The 17,073-nt window shown below is 35.4% G+C and overlaps 1 protein-coding gene and 1 non-coding gene across 3 annotated transcripts in view; both read right to left on the bottom strand.

The window, feature by feature from the left end:
* The window catches only part of TMTC2 (transmembrane O-mannosyltransferase targeting cadherins 2), a 438,609-nt gene that overhangs the window by 191,762 nt on the left and 229,774 nt on the right, over positions 1-17,073 (bottom strand). For both annotated transcript variants that reach the window (XM_045082958.1, XM_045082959.1), the window contains one exon: positions 5,790-5,904. In XM_045082958.1, coding sequence (XP_044938893.1) covers positions 5,790-5,904 — 115 coding nt within the window. The remainder of the gene's footprint in view (positions 1-5,789; positions 5,905-17,073) is intronic.
* LOC123392864 lies at positions 9,621-9,770 on the bottom strand. The gene has a single exon (XR_006607551.1). It is a non-coding gene; the product is annotated as a U12 minor spliceosomal RNA (small nuclear RNA).

Below are 17,073 nucleotides of genomic sequence, written 5' to 3'. Positions count from 1 at the left end.
TCTTCTTAGGTTAATGTTGATCATTTATATTTTCCCAGAAAAGCAATCATATCACAAAGATTTTCATATGTATAACCAATATTTTATTAGTTTAAGCTTCCATTATCTGGTTGTAGCCTCTTTCTCATTTTCTGTGTTATATACTCAAGATTTTCTATTTTGTCTTATACTACCCTTGCCAGAAATTGTTGATCTTTTTTTTTTTTTTTTAAGATTTTATTTATTTATTAGAAAGAGAGAGCACAAGCAGGGGGAAGGCGCAGAGGGAGAGGAAGAAGCAGAGTCCCCACTGAGCAAGGAGCCCAACACAGGGTTCGATCCCAGGAACCTGAGATCATAACCTGAGCTGAAGGTAGACCCTCAGCCAACTGAGCCACCCAAGGGCCCCAGAAATTGTTGATCTTTTAAAGAACATTCTCTTATACTTATTCATTATTTCCCATTGTTTCTCCATATTCTACTTCATTAACATTTTCTCTTTACTTCCTTAAATTATTTTATTCCTCCTTTCCCAACTTCTTATATTAAAGGATGACACAGTTTCTTACAACATAGAACAAAATGGACAGCTAACTCAGGGTGGCAAAATCTCTATTATCCACAAAAATGACCCCTTCTATTTATATAACATATCAAGAATTGATTAAGCCACATTAAATTTATTATCATCACTGTGAAATCTAACACCCAATGAAATATTCAATGCTCTATTGAATTACTTGTTTAAATATCATCTGGAACAGACTGCAAGGACAAATCTATAATCATAATGAAAAAAAAAGGCTGAGTATTTTTCAGGCTAGAAATCAATTATACTTCAGATGCAGTGAGTACTACAGGTTGAAAGTCAACTATTTATTTATAAACTTTGACAATATAAATCATTGAGCAATAGTCTATCTGCTTTGTCCCTGAAACGTATACATGGAAAGAGAAACCGACATCATAACACAGATCTATTAAACCGGTCTTAAAATTACTTGTATAAACTACCAGATTTTAATGAATATAGCAAAATGAATAAAAGCTGAAGATAAGGCTGTGTGATAAATGTACTACATTGGTTGTTTTTAGGAGTTATAGAATGGGGAGATAGTGAAGTGGGTGAAGGGGTCAAAAGGTACAAACGTGGTTATAAAATATCTATGTTATGGGGATCTAGTGTATAGCATGGCCACTATAGCTAATAACAATGGTTGTATATTTGAAATTTGCAAAGAGAAATTTGACAAGTAAAGGCTTTTACCACAAGAAAAAAAATGTAACTATGTACAGTGACATATAACTAGACTTGTGATGATCATTTCACAATACATACCCATATTGAATCATATTATATGCCTGAAACCAACACAATATTATATTTCAAATATCTCAATTTTTTAAGAAGTACGTAAGCACTGTTTCAAATTTTACATTATATGAGTGTTATCTGTAAGCATGGATGGAAGTGTTATCAAAACATTGTAATAATGGATTTAGACAATTTAAAATAATTTCTGTACCACTTCCTGAACTTAGTTCAGTTGTATAAACACATGATCCTTCTAATAAAACTCTATAGCAAAAGTTCAGGAAACTGGGGCACCTGGGTGGCTCAGTGGGTTAAAGCCTCTGCTTTCAGCTCAGGTCATGATCCCAAGGCCCTGGGATCGAGCCCCACATAGGGTTCGCTGCTCAGCAGGGAGCCTGTCTCCCCAGCTCTCTCTCTGCCTGCCTCTCTGCCTACTTGCGATCTCTGTCTGTCAAATAAATAAATAAAATCTTAAAAAAAAACAAAGTTCAGGAAACTTAGTTTCATTAAAAAAAATAATAACTGATACTCTCTATTAGATTATACTATGTATTTTATTTTATTATTATATGCAAAGGTAGTCTGAATTTTATTTTTCTGTATTTAAAAGATATATACGGAGGTTTTTTACCCCATACCCTTGTTTATTTCTGCCAGCTTGAGAAGAAATACTATTAGTGCATGGATATAGAGTCAGAACATCTTACATTTAAATACTGTCTCCTCTTTTACTTGTGTGATCCAACACAAACTACCTGAGTTTCACTGCCCTCATTTTGCAGGCCCCATGTGAAGACAAAGTGTCATAACATATGTAAAGAATCAAGAGCGTTCGGCACATAGAAGTAATTCAAGTAATTGCTACCAGAGAAAAAAATTAAAATTATTCTATCGTTTTATAAATAGGCAGTATAACTGTATGTCTGTACCTCCAGATATAACTTGATATTAATCCTCCAAAAAAAGTTCTGAAAGTTTTAAAATCTCTTAATATAATAATGCTCCCTAAACTTCAGATACAACAACATATTCTTTGTATTATTGTTTACCTATTATTTTTCCAAATCATCATTTTTTCTTTCTACCAGACCTAGAACAATGTTTAGATATCACAGTTCTATTTTAAAAATATAAGCAGAAAAATAAAATCACAGGGATTAATTTAAAGATTATCACTGACCTCTTAGAATCATCCTGTGTCTGGCCAGTGGTAGTAGACCTCACTATACCCATCATTGTTTTAAAGTTACATAAGTATGTCTATCTACAGATTATTTTCCTAATATAAATTCCTAACAACATGAAATTTTTTCAGTAGTTTACAAAGCAAGTAGATTTAGAAACACTGAATATGTTTAAAAAAAAAAAATCTAGGTTACTGATTAAAAGTTAAGTGCAGGACCTAACAGGATCTTATGATTTCCAAAAGCTTCTAAAATTCACAAATATACGGGTACGTCAAGTCAACTAATATAATGGGTTCATTAGTTTCAGCCTTTTATTATAAAACATCTTTAAGAGTAACTGATGATATGAAATGTGATTATTGCCTGCTATCACCACAAAGAAGTGATATCACATTAAGCTTACTGGTAAAACTGAGCAAAGCACATTCCTTTTTTCTTTCAGAATTGAAACGGGGCATGGAGCAATTTCTGTGTATCAGACAAAATTATGTAAAGAAAATAGCATTATATATCTTAAAAGAAAAACTTTTCATCAGATAGTCTCTAAATGGTCCATGAGAAAATTGGCTTATTTCCTAACTATGGAAATAAACAGAAAAAAACAAAACCAAAAACAAAAGTTTGCTCCTAGGGACATAGGATATCAGACATATTTATGATATTATGGGTAGTAAAATATCTATCTATCTTGATACATTTTATTAATAGTTGATTAAAATGAGTGAAGAATTCACCTCTTCTGAAATATATGTAGTATCAGAATTCTATCAATCACATGGGTTTTATAATCCAATACTTGAAAATCATTGCAACATTTCTTATGGGATTTAAGCCTCTCCATCTGAGCTAACAGTTAAGTGTAGTTTAAAAAAACTGCCATATTAGTAAAAATATTCTGGAATTGTACATGTCATTTATAAATAAGAAAAAAATTTTATCTTGTTAATAACCAATTCTCCAGCCAGGATTTTTCATTTGGGTTTGGGGAGGTCTGCCTTTACCATAATAGCTCAAATATACGACCACAGAGGAAGTTATAAGATACAGGTTTTAAATTACATGTAAAGTGTATTTGTCTAATTGAATAGATTTCTCTTCTCAGCAAAAAGTAAGCCTAGATAGATAGATTTCCCTTTTCTTTCAACCCATGCCAGATATCACCAGGAGGTAGGTAACCTTAAACCACTGGCTCTGGGTAAGAAAGAGAAAAATAAGCTTAGTGAAGAAGCATGGGTTGTTCAGTTTACCTTCCCCTCTGTAAAACTGTGGAGAATGGGAACCAAAAGAAAATTGCCATCCCATATTGCAAGACAAGGGGTCCCTTTGAACATGCTACTTTCAGATGAAAAAAAAAAAATTTGCAAATTTATCAAACTGGTAACTTCTTTTTTCATAAAATAAAAATGTCATTAATCAGTAATAAAGAAACAACACATTATTCAGATGAAGCAGACATGGGGAAAGCATTTGTGGGAGTATCTATACTCATTCAAGTAAAAAAAAAAAAAGAATTATTTCCAGAAAAATGGCAGTATATACACGGTAAAGCATGAAACAGGAGAGCATGAGAATCTGGGACTGTACAAACTGGAGGTGTTCCCCCACTGAAAGCATTCCTGTTAAGAGAAAATTAAACACTATGCAAATCAACACAAAACTCATGCTGATCTAATTTAGATCATAGCCCAGGAGACTGAGATCCTGGGGTTACAAAGTCCAAAACAAGGTAAATATAGGAACAGGAAGTTAAAAGTGAGCTCATCCTATCTACCTTCCCTTAAAAATCTAGATTTTGTTTATTTTCATTCATCTTTTCATTTTTTTTTTCTCTCTGTTCTTTTAGACTTAGCCTACAAAAGATTTAGATGCAACCAGAACATAAACACATATTAAAAATTAAGTTGTGGGCACCTGGGTGGCTCAGTTAGTTAAGCAGCTGCAGCTGCCTTCAGCTCAGGTCATGATCCTGGAGTCCCAGGATCAAGTCCCACATCGGGCCCTCTGCTTATCAGGGAGCCGGCTTCTCCCTCTGCCCCTTGCCCCTTTCATGCTCTCTCTCTAACAAATAAAATCTTTAAAAAAAAAAATAAGTTTCAAACCAGTTTGATACTATCAATATAACACCATATTCATTAAGCGAAGTAGTAAACATATTATGCCTGATCCCTTCCTACAGAGACTTGATCCTTCTCTAAATGAGTCCAACACCGGAGTCCCGGGCAGAGGAAGTGTCTTACTGCTCTTGCCCGTCTCCCCCATGTTTCCCTCAAGAGAAGAGACATGACCCCAGAAGGGTCATCCAGAGACCCTTCCCAGGATTAACAGAGACACCAACGCAACTCCTTCTGAGTCTGAAAAGGGTCAGGATATTACAAAGGTGTATGATTTTTTCATCTTTCCAATTGATATAGACAGAGTCCTACAAAGAATGGAGTGAACCCAAAAGAAATCACAGACGCAAAATATAGAAAAATCTCTGAAACAAAAAACACTGCCTCTAATTATGCCTACATTTAGTCAACTCCAGGAATTTTCAGTTACAGGAGTTAATAAATTCTCTTTTGTGTTGAAGCAAAGTTAGAACAAGTTTCTATTACTTGCAAACAAAAAAATGTCATAAATATAAGAGACAAGAGATTCAGGTTTTGCCTGTTTCCATTAATATCTTGCTGAACCCCCCCCCCCCGGCTTTCCAGCCAAAGAACAGCAGATTATTCCCCTAGCAATTTTTCTAACCTGACATACATAAATACTCTAAATTATCCCATTATCCTAACTTAATTACCATTACCTTTGGAGGAGGGGAGAGGTGGGAGGTGAAGGTGGAACCACATCATCTATTGATAACTCCCCAGATTTAGGGCATGTTCTATATCTACTCTGACACAAACAGTTCTTTATTAGAGGATTACATCTATTCTTAATCATGAAAATACTAATTATATGAAGTATTATACACACCAACCTGTTTTTCTGATCCCAACTAAGTATTAATGGAACTTAACCGAACAAACAAAAAAATAAAAAACTACAAGCATTTAACCAATTGTTATATGACATAGTACATCAAAAAACAAAAACAAAAAAACCCTCAACCACACTATATCAATATGCACAGATATTGATGTAGAAGCCCCAAACAAAGAAATCATAAATACTATTCACCTACTACTCTCACGGGTATGATTAATGAAAAGACTATTTCAGAAAAACAGCCATCATCATTTCCATTTCCAGCAGTTAAATCAATAGTCTCTCGCCACAGGTTTCAAAGATGAACCAAACCAGAGAAAGTAATGCATACTCACAAATTATAAAGCATGTCAGCCATGTTGCTGCGGTAGTACAAAGCATTTCTATAGGCGCTTTCAGCTTCAGAAATTTTGCTCTGACTCTTCAGAACATTTCCAAGGTTACCCCATGCTGCCAAGAAGAGAGAAAGAAGTATTCAGGCTGAGCGTCAATCCAATTACACATGACATAATATCAGGCCATCAGGAAGTACCACAGGGAGAGAAAACCTTCATAAAACATTCTGAAGAGGGAAAATTTATTTCCTTTATGCTCCAACATTTCATCAAGCCAGGAGATTAAATACAATCAAAGTCTTAAAAAAATTAAAGTAATTATTATGTCTCAAAGCTGATATACATATGCAGTTCATCATAAGGCCAAGAACAATGTTATCTTAAGCTCACCTACAAAGACTTCAGGCTCTTTCAAATTTCGGTAGGGGTCTTCCTGGCCTGAAATTATTGTATACTTACTGAACGAGAAACTGTAAGATATCATCTTAAAGTAAGCAAAGATTTCATTCAAACATGATAAAATTGATAAATGACGTGGAAGAACAGGACAAAAAGCAAGATAACTAAGATCAAAGCAATAAAGAGGCTTAATAATTGTCAGAACATATTGGTAAAACACTGTATTCCTTAAAGTGGTTAAATACACATGATTTGTTCAGATATAATATTCTTTTATACCTTCTCTGCTAATAAATCTATTTGTAGGAAAACCACTATCTCATTATTTTCATACATAATATTTATCTTTCTTAAAGATTTTATTTATTTATTTATTTATTTATTTGAGAGAGAGGTGAGGATATGTGAGCACAAGCAGGCAGGAGGAGCAGAGCTAGAGAAAGAATCAGACTCCCCGCTGAGCAGGGAGTATGACACAGAGCTCCATCCCAGGACCCTGAGATCATGACCTGAGTGGAAGTCAGACACCTAACCGACTGAGCCACCTAGGAAATGCCATACATAATGTTTAAATAAAATCTGTAATTTCTGTATGCTATTAATTTTTTACCCCAAGTAATGATGATTTGTCAACATTCAAAAGACCAAAGATACACTGTCAACCACTGTCTGTATAGAATGCCTCTCAAGCTGACCTGGACCTCCAACTTGGATACTTCTATTATCTTTCTTCCTTACCATAAGGACATGGGGTGTGGAGTCCTGAAACTGGAATCCTTCCCAGGTAGAAGACAAGGATGAGAAGAAGGCTTATGTGTATCAAGGTATATTAACTTGGGTAATTACTGACTATATCTGAGGAATGAAGGGGTTTGGGGGTACCCTCTTGCAAAGGCAAAGTCTCCGGTGTGCTATGCTAATTTAACACTGTGCCTTAATTTACTCATCTGTAAAACAGGAAAAATAATTAGTATTTCATGGGTTTTGTGGTGAGGATTAAATGAGTTAATGTATGTAAGGTGTTAAGACAGTGCCTGTCATGTGGCGAACACTCAGCAAATATTTGCTATTATCACTAATATTATTGTGATTGATACTTTTTACAATTTATAATGTCAAGCTTTGCTTATAGAAATAATATCAAATATAATACACTTTATGGCCTTATATCATCTACAGAGAGTAATAATTTTCTATATTTGGAAAGTCATATACCTCCTTTTTCCTCTGATGGAAAACAGAAGGAAAGCACTGTTCGTACAATTATTCATCACCTATTAACATCACATACGACACCACACTCCTGAAATGGATCGTCTCGCTGAGCTCTGAACCCAGTCCTATACATAAATACACTGCCCGCTCTGTGAGTGAGGAAAACATCCTCAGAGACACTAAAGAACTTGCAAAGTTAATACAAAAGTATCAGAGCAGGAATTCCAATCCAAGTCTGGTGGCTTCCAAACTTTTTCCACCGTCCACCTAGCATTTTCAGACCACATTTCATCTTTCACCACAAACCAATATTCACACACTACAAATCAGACCTTGGCATTATAAATCCATGAAAAACTGAATCCATGAAGTGAAAGATGAAACTTATCTTTAAAATATGGTCAAATTAGCTTAAAATATTCTCAAATTCAAATACTACATTTAATAATAGGAAATACAAAATGGTAGGAAAAGCATAAAGTAAATTATAATTATCTTCAAATTTAATAAGGTTAATATCACATGTATTTTATATCTAGCCCTTCATCCTCTGCCACCAAAATTACAACATGAATGAAGTATGGCTCTGTGGAAACTTCTAACAGCCAGGCTGTTTTCAACACACTTCACCTCTCCCAAAGTTCTGCTCTGATTATGGCATTAGTAAATGAAATTCTATTTACACTGGAATTACTCCAGAGAAATGCCTCCAAATATTAATTGAAGCACCAGGAAAACACCATTATAGTACTATCTCATCTAGCCCAGAGTCTTAGAATACAGACACTGAAAAAAACATAGCAAAGAACTACTTTGAAAATTTTAAGGCATATTTCCAGAGAAACAGATTGACATTTTGCTCAGGTACTTATATATCAGTGAAATATTAAGCTAGTAAGTGCCTCTTTAATAGTCAAGAGACAGAGTTATGTTTAGAATATATGTTTACTGAGTTGGTTATTCATTTGTTCACTCATCTACATACACAATTCTTAAACCAGTATTTGCTAAGCACCTGTTTGGTGTGGAGAACCTGATAATGGACCAGGCACCTGGACCTGCACGTACATGCAAGATCTCACCCACACAGAGCTCATGTTGGAAGTGGGAAGTGGAGTGGGGAAGGAAGAACCAACCACACAACAGAGTAAATGAGTTAACTGAGATAATGGTAAGTGCTAATGATACCTGCTAACAAAATAGCCATGTAAGATGGAGGGGATGAGGTGAATTTATACAGAGATTATCTTAGAAAGGAGGAAATGGAGGTGATGTCTAAGGGCGGAAAGATAAGGGAGCCAGCCCTGCAAAGACTGGTGAATCCAGCTAAGGGGAAGAGTAAAAAGCAAAGGATTGAAGGTGGCCCCCACTGGGACAAGCAGCAGGGGAGATGATTACTTCAAAGTGAGAACACAACCCAGAATTTTAAAAAATCCCTGGCAAGGCTATCTGAGGCAAAGCCACAATGTGAAGCCAAGTTTCTTGTTTTTTGTGCGCCTAGAAGTCTCTCACATCCTTATGATTCAGTCATTGCCCTAGGTGCCTGGGAAATGAAAAAAGAAAATTCCCGAATTAAGTATATATGTTTAAAACAATTTTATCTACTTATGGATGAAAGAGGAAGGAAGAGAGAAAGCAGAAGAAGGGTAGACTTTGATGTCCTGAACTCAGACACTCACAATCAGGCTACTTTTTTTTTTTTTTTAATTGTCCCTACACATTCTTACAGAATACCAATTTGAGAAAAGATTATTTTGAATCCATTATAAGTGAGACAAAGCAAGATTACTTCATAATTTTACCAAACACAAAAAAGAAAAAGACCGCAGTAAACCCACAAAATACCAAACATCCCTCTCTCTTGCTAAATGAATGACTTCTTTATCCAGTCACAGAATTGCTCTAGCATCCAACCTAGAGAAGAGTCCTGCTCCTTTAGACCCTCTCCCAAATCACCCAACCTAAATTCAAATCTTATGATATAACCTCAGGATCCCCACAGTGTAATGTTCCCTCAATGAGAGTAGTAATTAAGCCAAATTCTTTACTATCAATATGTTCCTGAATGTCTTTGGCTGAAAGACATTGATGGAGGATTTCATCATACTCAAATATGAAACAATTCCTTTTCAATATCTTCCCTGCCTTGTTCTTTTTCCTCATGCTCTTTTATTACCATCCTACCAGTCTATTCTTTCAGTGTTTTGAAGGAGAACACAGGCAGATCATGACTCCCAGGCATCCAGCAAAGGAGGCAGGTCACCCTGAGGGCCACCTTCACCAGCTCAATAATACATCTCACATTGGCCGTGAACATTCTGGTATCACGCCCAATCATTGTTCTCCTTACTCATAAGTTTAAGGCATCAAAATCCCTTTTCTTTTATAATTCTTCACAAAATAGAATTTATTTACCAAAATAAATTTTGGGTTTTATTTTTTTATTTAAGGTAAGAGCTACCAAAATTTACACTAAAATTGTTGTACCCTTGTTTTGTTTTGTTTTGTTTTGTTTTTTGGTATGAAAACTGCTGTCACTATTCTAATTTAAATGTGATTGATTCTTGCATCAAGGCTACAAAAGCTCAATGTTAATATAACCATCACTTCTAAAAATATAAAACTGCCCTACAGAATTCTGACCTAAATTTTAAAATGCCACTAGCTGTCAAATAAATACTAATTCTTTTCATAGAAGCTATTCATTTAACATTTTTCAATGATAAAACAAAAGTGCAAAAAATCATTGAATTAAAAAACCACTGAAGATTTAGCTACCACAGATATGGTTGAGAGAAAAACACATTAATCGGAACTATAAAAAGTACATTTTAAAGGTTAATGTTATGATTTCACATCTATATAATTATCCTATAGAATTAATCAGTGCAGCGATAGTTTTTTTTTTCTATTACTTAAATTTGATCACTTCAAGTCAACTTTGTTATATCAGATCAATTTTTAAATCTAGTTAGTCTGACTATTTGGAAGTATCCAAGCCAAAAACTTGAAAAATACAGAGAAATTTCCCAAGCCTCATTGGTGGGACAATTTAACATTATAAAGATGTCAAATCTCCAAAATTAATCTATAAATTCTATATAATTTCAATCAATACTTTCACATTGTTTATTAATAAACTCAAATTTTTTCTAAGCATAATATAAGAGAAATAAAAAACGATTTTTATACCATAGTTACCCATATACAAAGGTAAGTTCCAGATAGTTTTAAAAGTTAAATGCGAAAAGATAAAGCTAACAAGAATATTTAGGAGAATTTCTCTGTGGAAGGAAAAGAGACTTCTTAAAAAGACATCTAAATATAACTCAAAAGGTTTTTAAAAATTATGAAGTTGATTATCTCAAAATTAAGGACTTCTAATTATTGAGGGATAATATGGACAAAGTTAAATATGCATTCATACACTAGGAGAAGATATTTCAAAAAATGTAAATAAGAAACTGTACTTTAAAGAAAAAACTAACAAAGCAACCAGAAAATGATAGAAATACAACAGAAAAAAAAAAGTGGGCAAAAGATTTGAACAAAAATGGAAACAAAACAAAAAATTTAAAGCATTTTAACTAGTATTCAAATTCTTCAATAACCCAGAGAAACACAAGTTATTACAATAAGATTTGAGATTGGAAATATTTAGAAAACTGGATAAAGCCAAGTTCTGCTGGGTTGTGGGGGAAGGCCCTGTATCCTGTTAGTGGCCATGTAAGACTGTGAGAGTAGTCCTGTAGGGCCATCTGACAGAACTCCATGCAATCAACAAGAATCACTAAGCCCAGGACAAGCCCTAACCAGCAATCCTACTCCCAGAGAACATGTAAGAGGGTGTTTAATGAGAGCCTCTTAGTATTGGCTGACACTGGGAACGAAATCAACATGTCATTGTCGTGGGAGTAGCACATGGGACATACACTTTAGAGATCAAAATGCAGAAATGAGGACCAGCAAATTCCCTGTAAACACTGTAACATGAAAGGACTTCAGAAAGCTGACAAAGAATCAAAACATCAGAGGCATTCTGTGTCACAGACCCAGAAATATATATTAAAAATTCATTCCCACCCAAAATATCACTACACAGTTTACAAAGATAGATTATAAATTGAAGGACGCAAATCAAGTACTTTAGAGCAGTTGTCCATGGTGCAAAGGAAAAAAGAAGTTAGGAATAGAGATAAAAGGGAATAATCACAGGAATAGAAGAGAGGAAAGCTGCAGGAATCATCCCAGCCATGCTCAAACTGGCCATGAACCTAGGAATATAATTAATCTAGCTCCCTGCAACTGGGTTTGGGGTGGTAGAGGGAACATAAGGGAAATGGAGGGGAGGGGAGGAAAGGAAAGAAGAGAGAAAAGAAAAGTTAAGGTCACATCCCACATTCTTTTAAAATAGAGATGGGGTTATCCTATATCCTACTCAAGGAATAAAGGGTTTAACAGTCACTAAACTTTTTCTTGTACTAAGACAATCAGAAACAGATGTCTGGGATTATCTTCAAATTTTCACTTGGTAATTACACTTTGGACCAACAGAACATAAAGATCTTACATTTTCATTAATATTTAATGTCACTTCCATTATTTTTTTACATGTTTAGGCCCATATACTTCAGTGATACATTCATTTCATAAATGTACCTTTTGTTGAAGTACAGTTTTACTAGAATAAAATCACTAAAATTCACCCAAGAAATTATGAAGCCTAAAAAAATACACAATGCTTTGAAAGTTTGTATTTTAATAGACAGTGTGTGCACATGAATCCAATTCACACTTTAAGCTCTGGAGATAATATAATATTTGAAGTTTAAGAAATGTAATTATTCTAAAATCTCAGTGTAGTTTTTAAAAGTTCTTTCCAATAGCATCTGAAAATATTCAGAGTACTCATTTTATACTTGTTTTACAAAATGAATATGATCAGAAGTTTCCCTCATTTGAGGCGACTGCTATCCCATCCCATGGACTTCTCTTCTAGCCCTATGAGACAAGGTAGATGAAAAAGTGGAGCAGAGGAGGCAGAGAAAGAATTTTAAAAATTCACTGTAATAATTAAAATAATAAAGAGTGCTTTCGCTTATTTAAAGCTTGCTATATGCTTGTCAGTGTCCAGAGCTTAACCTAATAAAAGAAACCTTTAAGATATATTATTATACCCTTCCACACATTGAGGTCCTTCATCCATTTTGAGTCTATTTTTGTGTGTGGTGTAAGGAAATGGTCCAATTTCATTTTTCTGCATGTGGCTGTCCAATTTTCCCAGCACCATTTATTGAAGAGGCTGTCTTTTTTCCATTGGACATTCTTTCCTGCTTTGTCGAAGATTAGTTGACTGTAGAGTTGAGGGTCTATTTCTGGGCTCTCTATTCTGTTCCATTGATCTATGTGTCTGTTTTTGTGCCAGTACCATGCTGTCTTGATGATGACAGCTTTGTAATGACTCTTAATCTCACAAAAACAACTGAGGGTTGCTGGGGGGAGGGCGTTTGGGAGAAGGGGGTGGGATTATGGACATTGGGGAGGGTATGTGCTTTGGTGAGTGCTGTGAAGTGTGTAAACCTGGTGATTCACAGACCTGTACCCCTGGGGATAAAAATATATGTTCATAAAAAATAAAAAATTAAAAAAAAAGAAAAGATATATTATTATACCCAATTCACTGACAAGAAAACTGTGCTTAACTCCCTAAGTAGCAAAAAGTTACTGACCAGGAAGAACGAAGATATGTTAGTTTCCAGGCATCAGAATCTATTTACATGTAATGCTATCTCATGCCTTCAATATTTAGTTTGAATATAAAGTAGAATAGCATAATACTCAGAATTTTTACATATTTAATTGAGGGCTAAAGAATAATATGAAAACAAATTATTCAAATGAATCATCCCCTCAGAACTGCTAGGGGCAAAACACAACAACAACAAAAAAGAACAACAACAACAAAAACACTCCAGAAACAACAACAAAACAGCTATCCCAGAGGTAACTGGTCAAGATGGTGGAGGAGAAGCAGACTGAGATGACATCAGGTGGCAGGAGTTCAACTAGACAATTATCAAACCATTCCGAATACCTACAAACCCAACAGGAGATGGAAGAGAAGAAAAGCAGCAATTCCAGAAAGAAGAAATTGACCACTTTCTGAAAGGTAGGAGGAGCAGAGAAGTGAATCCAGAGCAATAAGACAGATGCAGGGAGAGAGACCACCTCCAGCAAGCAGTGCAGCAACAGAGCACAAAATCTGAACATTCAGAAGTCTGTTCCACTGAGGGACGTTGCACCCGAGGCTAAGCAGGGATGGAGCCCTCACAGGGAAAGCATGGTTCCAGATCCCATGGGGTCACAGAAGGATCAGGGGTATCTAAGTGTAGCAGAGCTCACAGGTATCAGAGCGGGAAAGCCGACTACAGAGAAAGAGCGAGGAGGGGCTCTCACCTTGGCCTTACCAAACTGTGATCTGTGGCAAAGTCGGGCCACTGCTCCTTAAGCAGGGACCCCCACAAGTGGCAGATCTGGGGAGTCCAACCCTCATCTGCCAGAAGAGCAGCACGGCACGAATTTACTGAGTTTGGAGACCCCAAATGGGGCTGTATACCAGAGACAGAAATGCTGGGTCACAGGCTGCATGAGCTCACAGTGGGGCTGGAGACTAAGGAGACGGGAGTAATTGACTGCTTTACTCTGAAGGCACACTGAGGAATGGGACACTGAGGTCTTGGCTCCTCCAGCAGGAGATTGGGAGACCGCCATATTCATAGCAGACCTCCAGAGCTCTACGGAAAGCATTCAGGGAACAAAAGCTCCCAAGAGCAAACCCAAGCAGGTTACTTAGCCTGGATGAGGGCAAGGGCAGTGCGACTCTGCCTCAGGCAAACATTTGAGAATCACTACAACAGGCCCCTCCCCAGAATATCAGCAAAAATATCCAGCCAAGACCAAGTTTACTCATGGAGAAGAGCGTACTTCCAGAGGAGGGGAAAGCAAAGATGAAATTCATGGCTTTCTGCCCATGACTCCTTACTCTTGCAAAGTTAATTAAATTTATTTTATTTTATTTTGTTCTTATTCTAATTTTTTAAACTTTTCCTCTTTCCTCTTTTAATATTTTTTAACTAGTTTATCTTAACAATACCTTTCTTTAAAAAAATCTTTTTAAAACTTCATTATCACAGTCATATCTTAATCCCTCATTGTATCTAACTTTATTTTTTGTATACATATAGAGTTTTTCCACTAAAAAATTTTGGGATACAATTTCTTCTAATAGATCAAAATATACCCTAAATCTAGCACAGGGCTTTTTTCTAGTCTCCAGCTTGAGCAAATTCTCTCCATTTCCTTTTTTATCTTTTTTCCAAAGACCTTAGCAATACCTTTTTTAGAATTTTTTTTAATTTTCATCTTTATATTTATATTCTAACCCTTCATTATAATTACTCTTATTTTTTCTGTATATATAAGTTTTCTTTACTTAAAATTTTGGATTGCAGTTTCTTCTAACAGACCAAAATACACCCAAAATCAAGTGGGTGGATTTGTTCTATTCACAAGTCATATATATATATATATATATATATATGATTTTTAAAATTTCTTTTTACCCCTTTCTTTTCCCCCCGATTTAGGGTCTCTTCTGATTTGGTTAGCATACATTTTGTCTGGGGTCTTTAATACCCTTTAAATATTTTATTCTCTCTTTCATATATTCTTATCGGGATAAAATGACAAGGCAGAAAACTGACCACACACACACACACAAAAAAAAAAAAAAAAAAAAAAAAGAAGGACAAGAGGCAGTACCGAAGGCTAGGGACCTAATCAATATGGACATTGGTAATATGTCAGATCTAGAGTTCAGAATGACAATTCTCAAGGTGGTGGACGGGCTCAAAAAAGGAATGGAAGACATTAGAGAAACGTTGTTGGAGAAATAAAAGCCCTTTCTGGAGAAATAAAAGACCTAAAATCTAACCAAGCTGAAATCACAAAAAAACTATTAACTAAGTGCAATAAAAAATGGAGGCTCTTACTGCTAGGATAAATGAGGCACAGAGAGAATTAGTGATATAGAAGAACAAATAAGACAGAGAATAAAAAAGCTGAGCAAAGGGAGACAAACAACTCCTGATCATGAGAGGAGAATTTGAGAGATAGGTGATACCATAAGATGAAACAATATAAGAATTTAGACTCCAGAAGAAGAAGAAAGAGAGAGGAGGGCAGAAGGTATATTGGAGCAAATTACAGTAGAGAATTTCCCTAATATGGCAAAGGGAGCAAGCAGCAAAAATAGGAGGCACAGAGAAACTCTTCAAAATCAATAAAATAGATCCCACCCCCATCATCTACTAGTAAAACTTACAAGATTTAGTGACAAAGAGAAATTCCTGAAAGCAGGTCAGGGCAAGAAGTCTGTAACATACAATGGTAAAAATATAAAATTGGTAGCATACATATCCAGAGAGACCTGGCAGGACAGAAAGAACTGGCATGATATATTCAGAGCACTAAATGAGGAAAACATGCAGCCAAGAATACTATATATTCAGCTAGGCTGTCAATGAAAATAGAGAGATAAAATGCTTCCAGGCCAAACAAAAACGAAAAGAATTTATAAACACCAAACCAGCCCTAGAGGAAATATTGAAAAGGGTCCTCTAAGCAAAGAGAGAGCCTAAAACTAGTAGACCAGAAAGGAACAGAGACAATATACAGTAACAGTCACCTTACACACAATACCATGGAACTAAATTCCTATCTTTGAAGAGTTACCCTGAATGTAAATGGGCTAAATGCCCCAGTCAAAAGATACAGGGCATCAGAATGAATTAAAAAGAAAAATCAACATGCTACTACAAGGAACTCAAGTTAGACACAAAGACACCTCCAAATTTAAAGTGAGAGGGTGGAAAACAATTTATCATGCTAATGGAAATCAAAAGAAAGCTGGGTTGGCAACCCTTGTATCAAAACAATTAGATTTTAAGCCAAAGACTCTAATATGAGATGAGGAACCTCTATATCATCCTCAAAGGTTCTATAACATACTCAAAGGGTATGTACAACAAGAAGGTATAACAATTTTAAATATCTATGCCCCTAACATGGGAGCAGCCAACTATATAAACCAATTAATAACAAAATCAAAGAAACGCATAAACAATAATACAATAATAGTAGGAGACTTTAACACCCCTCTCACTGAAATGGACAGATCATCCAAGCAAAAGATGAACAAATAAATAAAGGCCTAAAATGACACACTGGACAGATATATTTAGAACATTCCATCCCAAAGCAACAGAATACACATTCTTCTCTAGTGCACATGGAACATTCTCCAGAACGGATCACATCCTGGTCATAAATCAGGTCTCAACCAGTACCAACAGACTGAGATCATTCCCTGCATATTGTCAGACCACAATGCTCTGAAGCTAGAACTCAATCAGAAGAGGAAGGTTGGAAAGAACTCAAATACATCGATGCTAAAGAGCATCTTACTGAGGAATGAATGTATCAGCCAGAAAATTAAGGAAGAACTTTTAAAAATCATGGAAACAAATGAAAATGAAAACACAACTGGTCAAAATCTTTGGAACACAAAAAAGGTGGTCCTGAGAGGAAAGTGTATAACAATATAATCCTT

The sequence above is a fragment of the Mustela putorius genome, unplaced genomic scaffold, assembly GCF_011764305.1.
Source record: "Mustela putorius furo isolate JIRA1106 unplaced genomic scaffold, ASM1176430v1.1 tig00000640_pilon_pilon_pilon, whole genome shotgun sequence".
Taxonomy (NCBI): Eukaryota; Metazoa; Chordata; class Mammalia; order Carnivora; family Mustelidae; genus Mustela; species Mustela putorius.
This window is presented reverse-complemented; position numbering and strand designations above follow the sequence as displayed.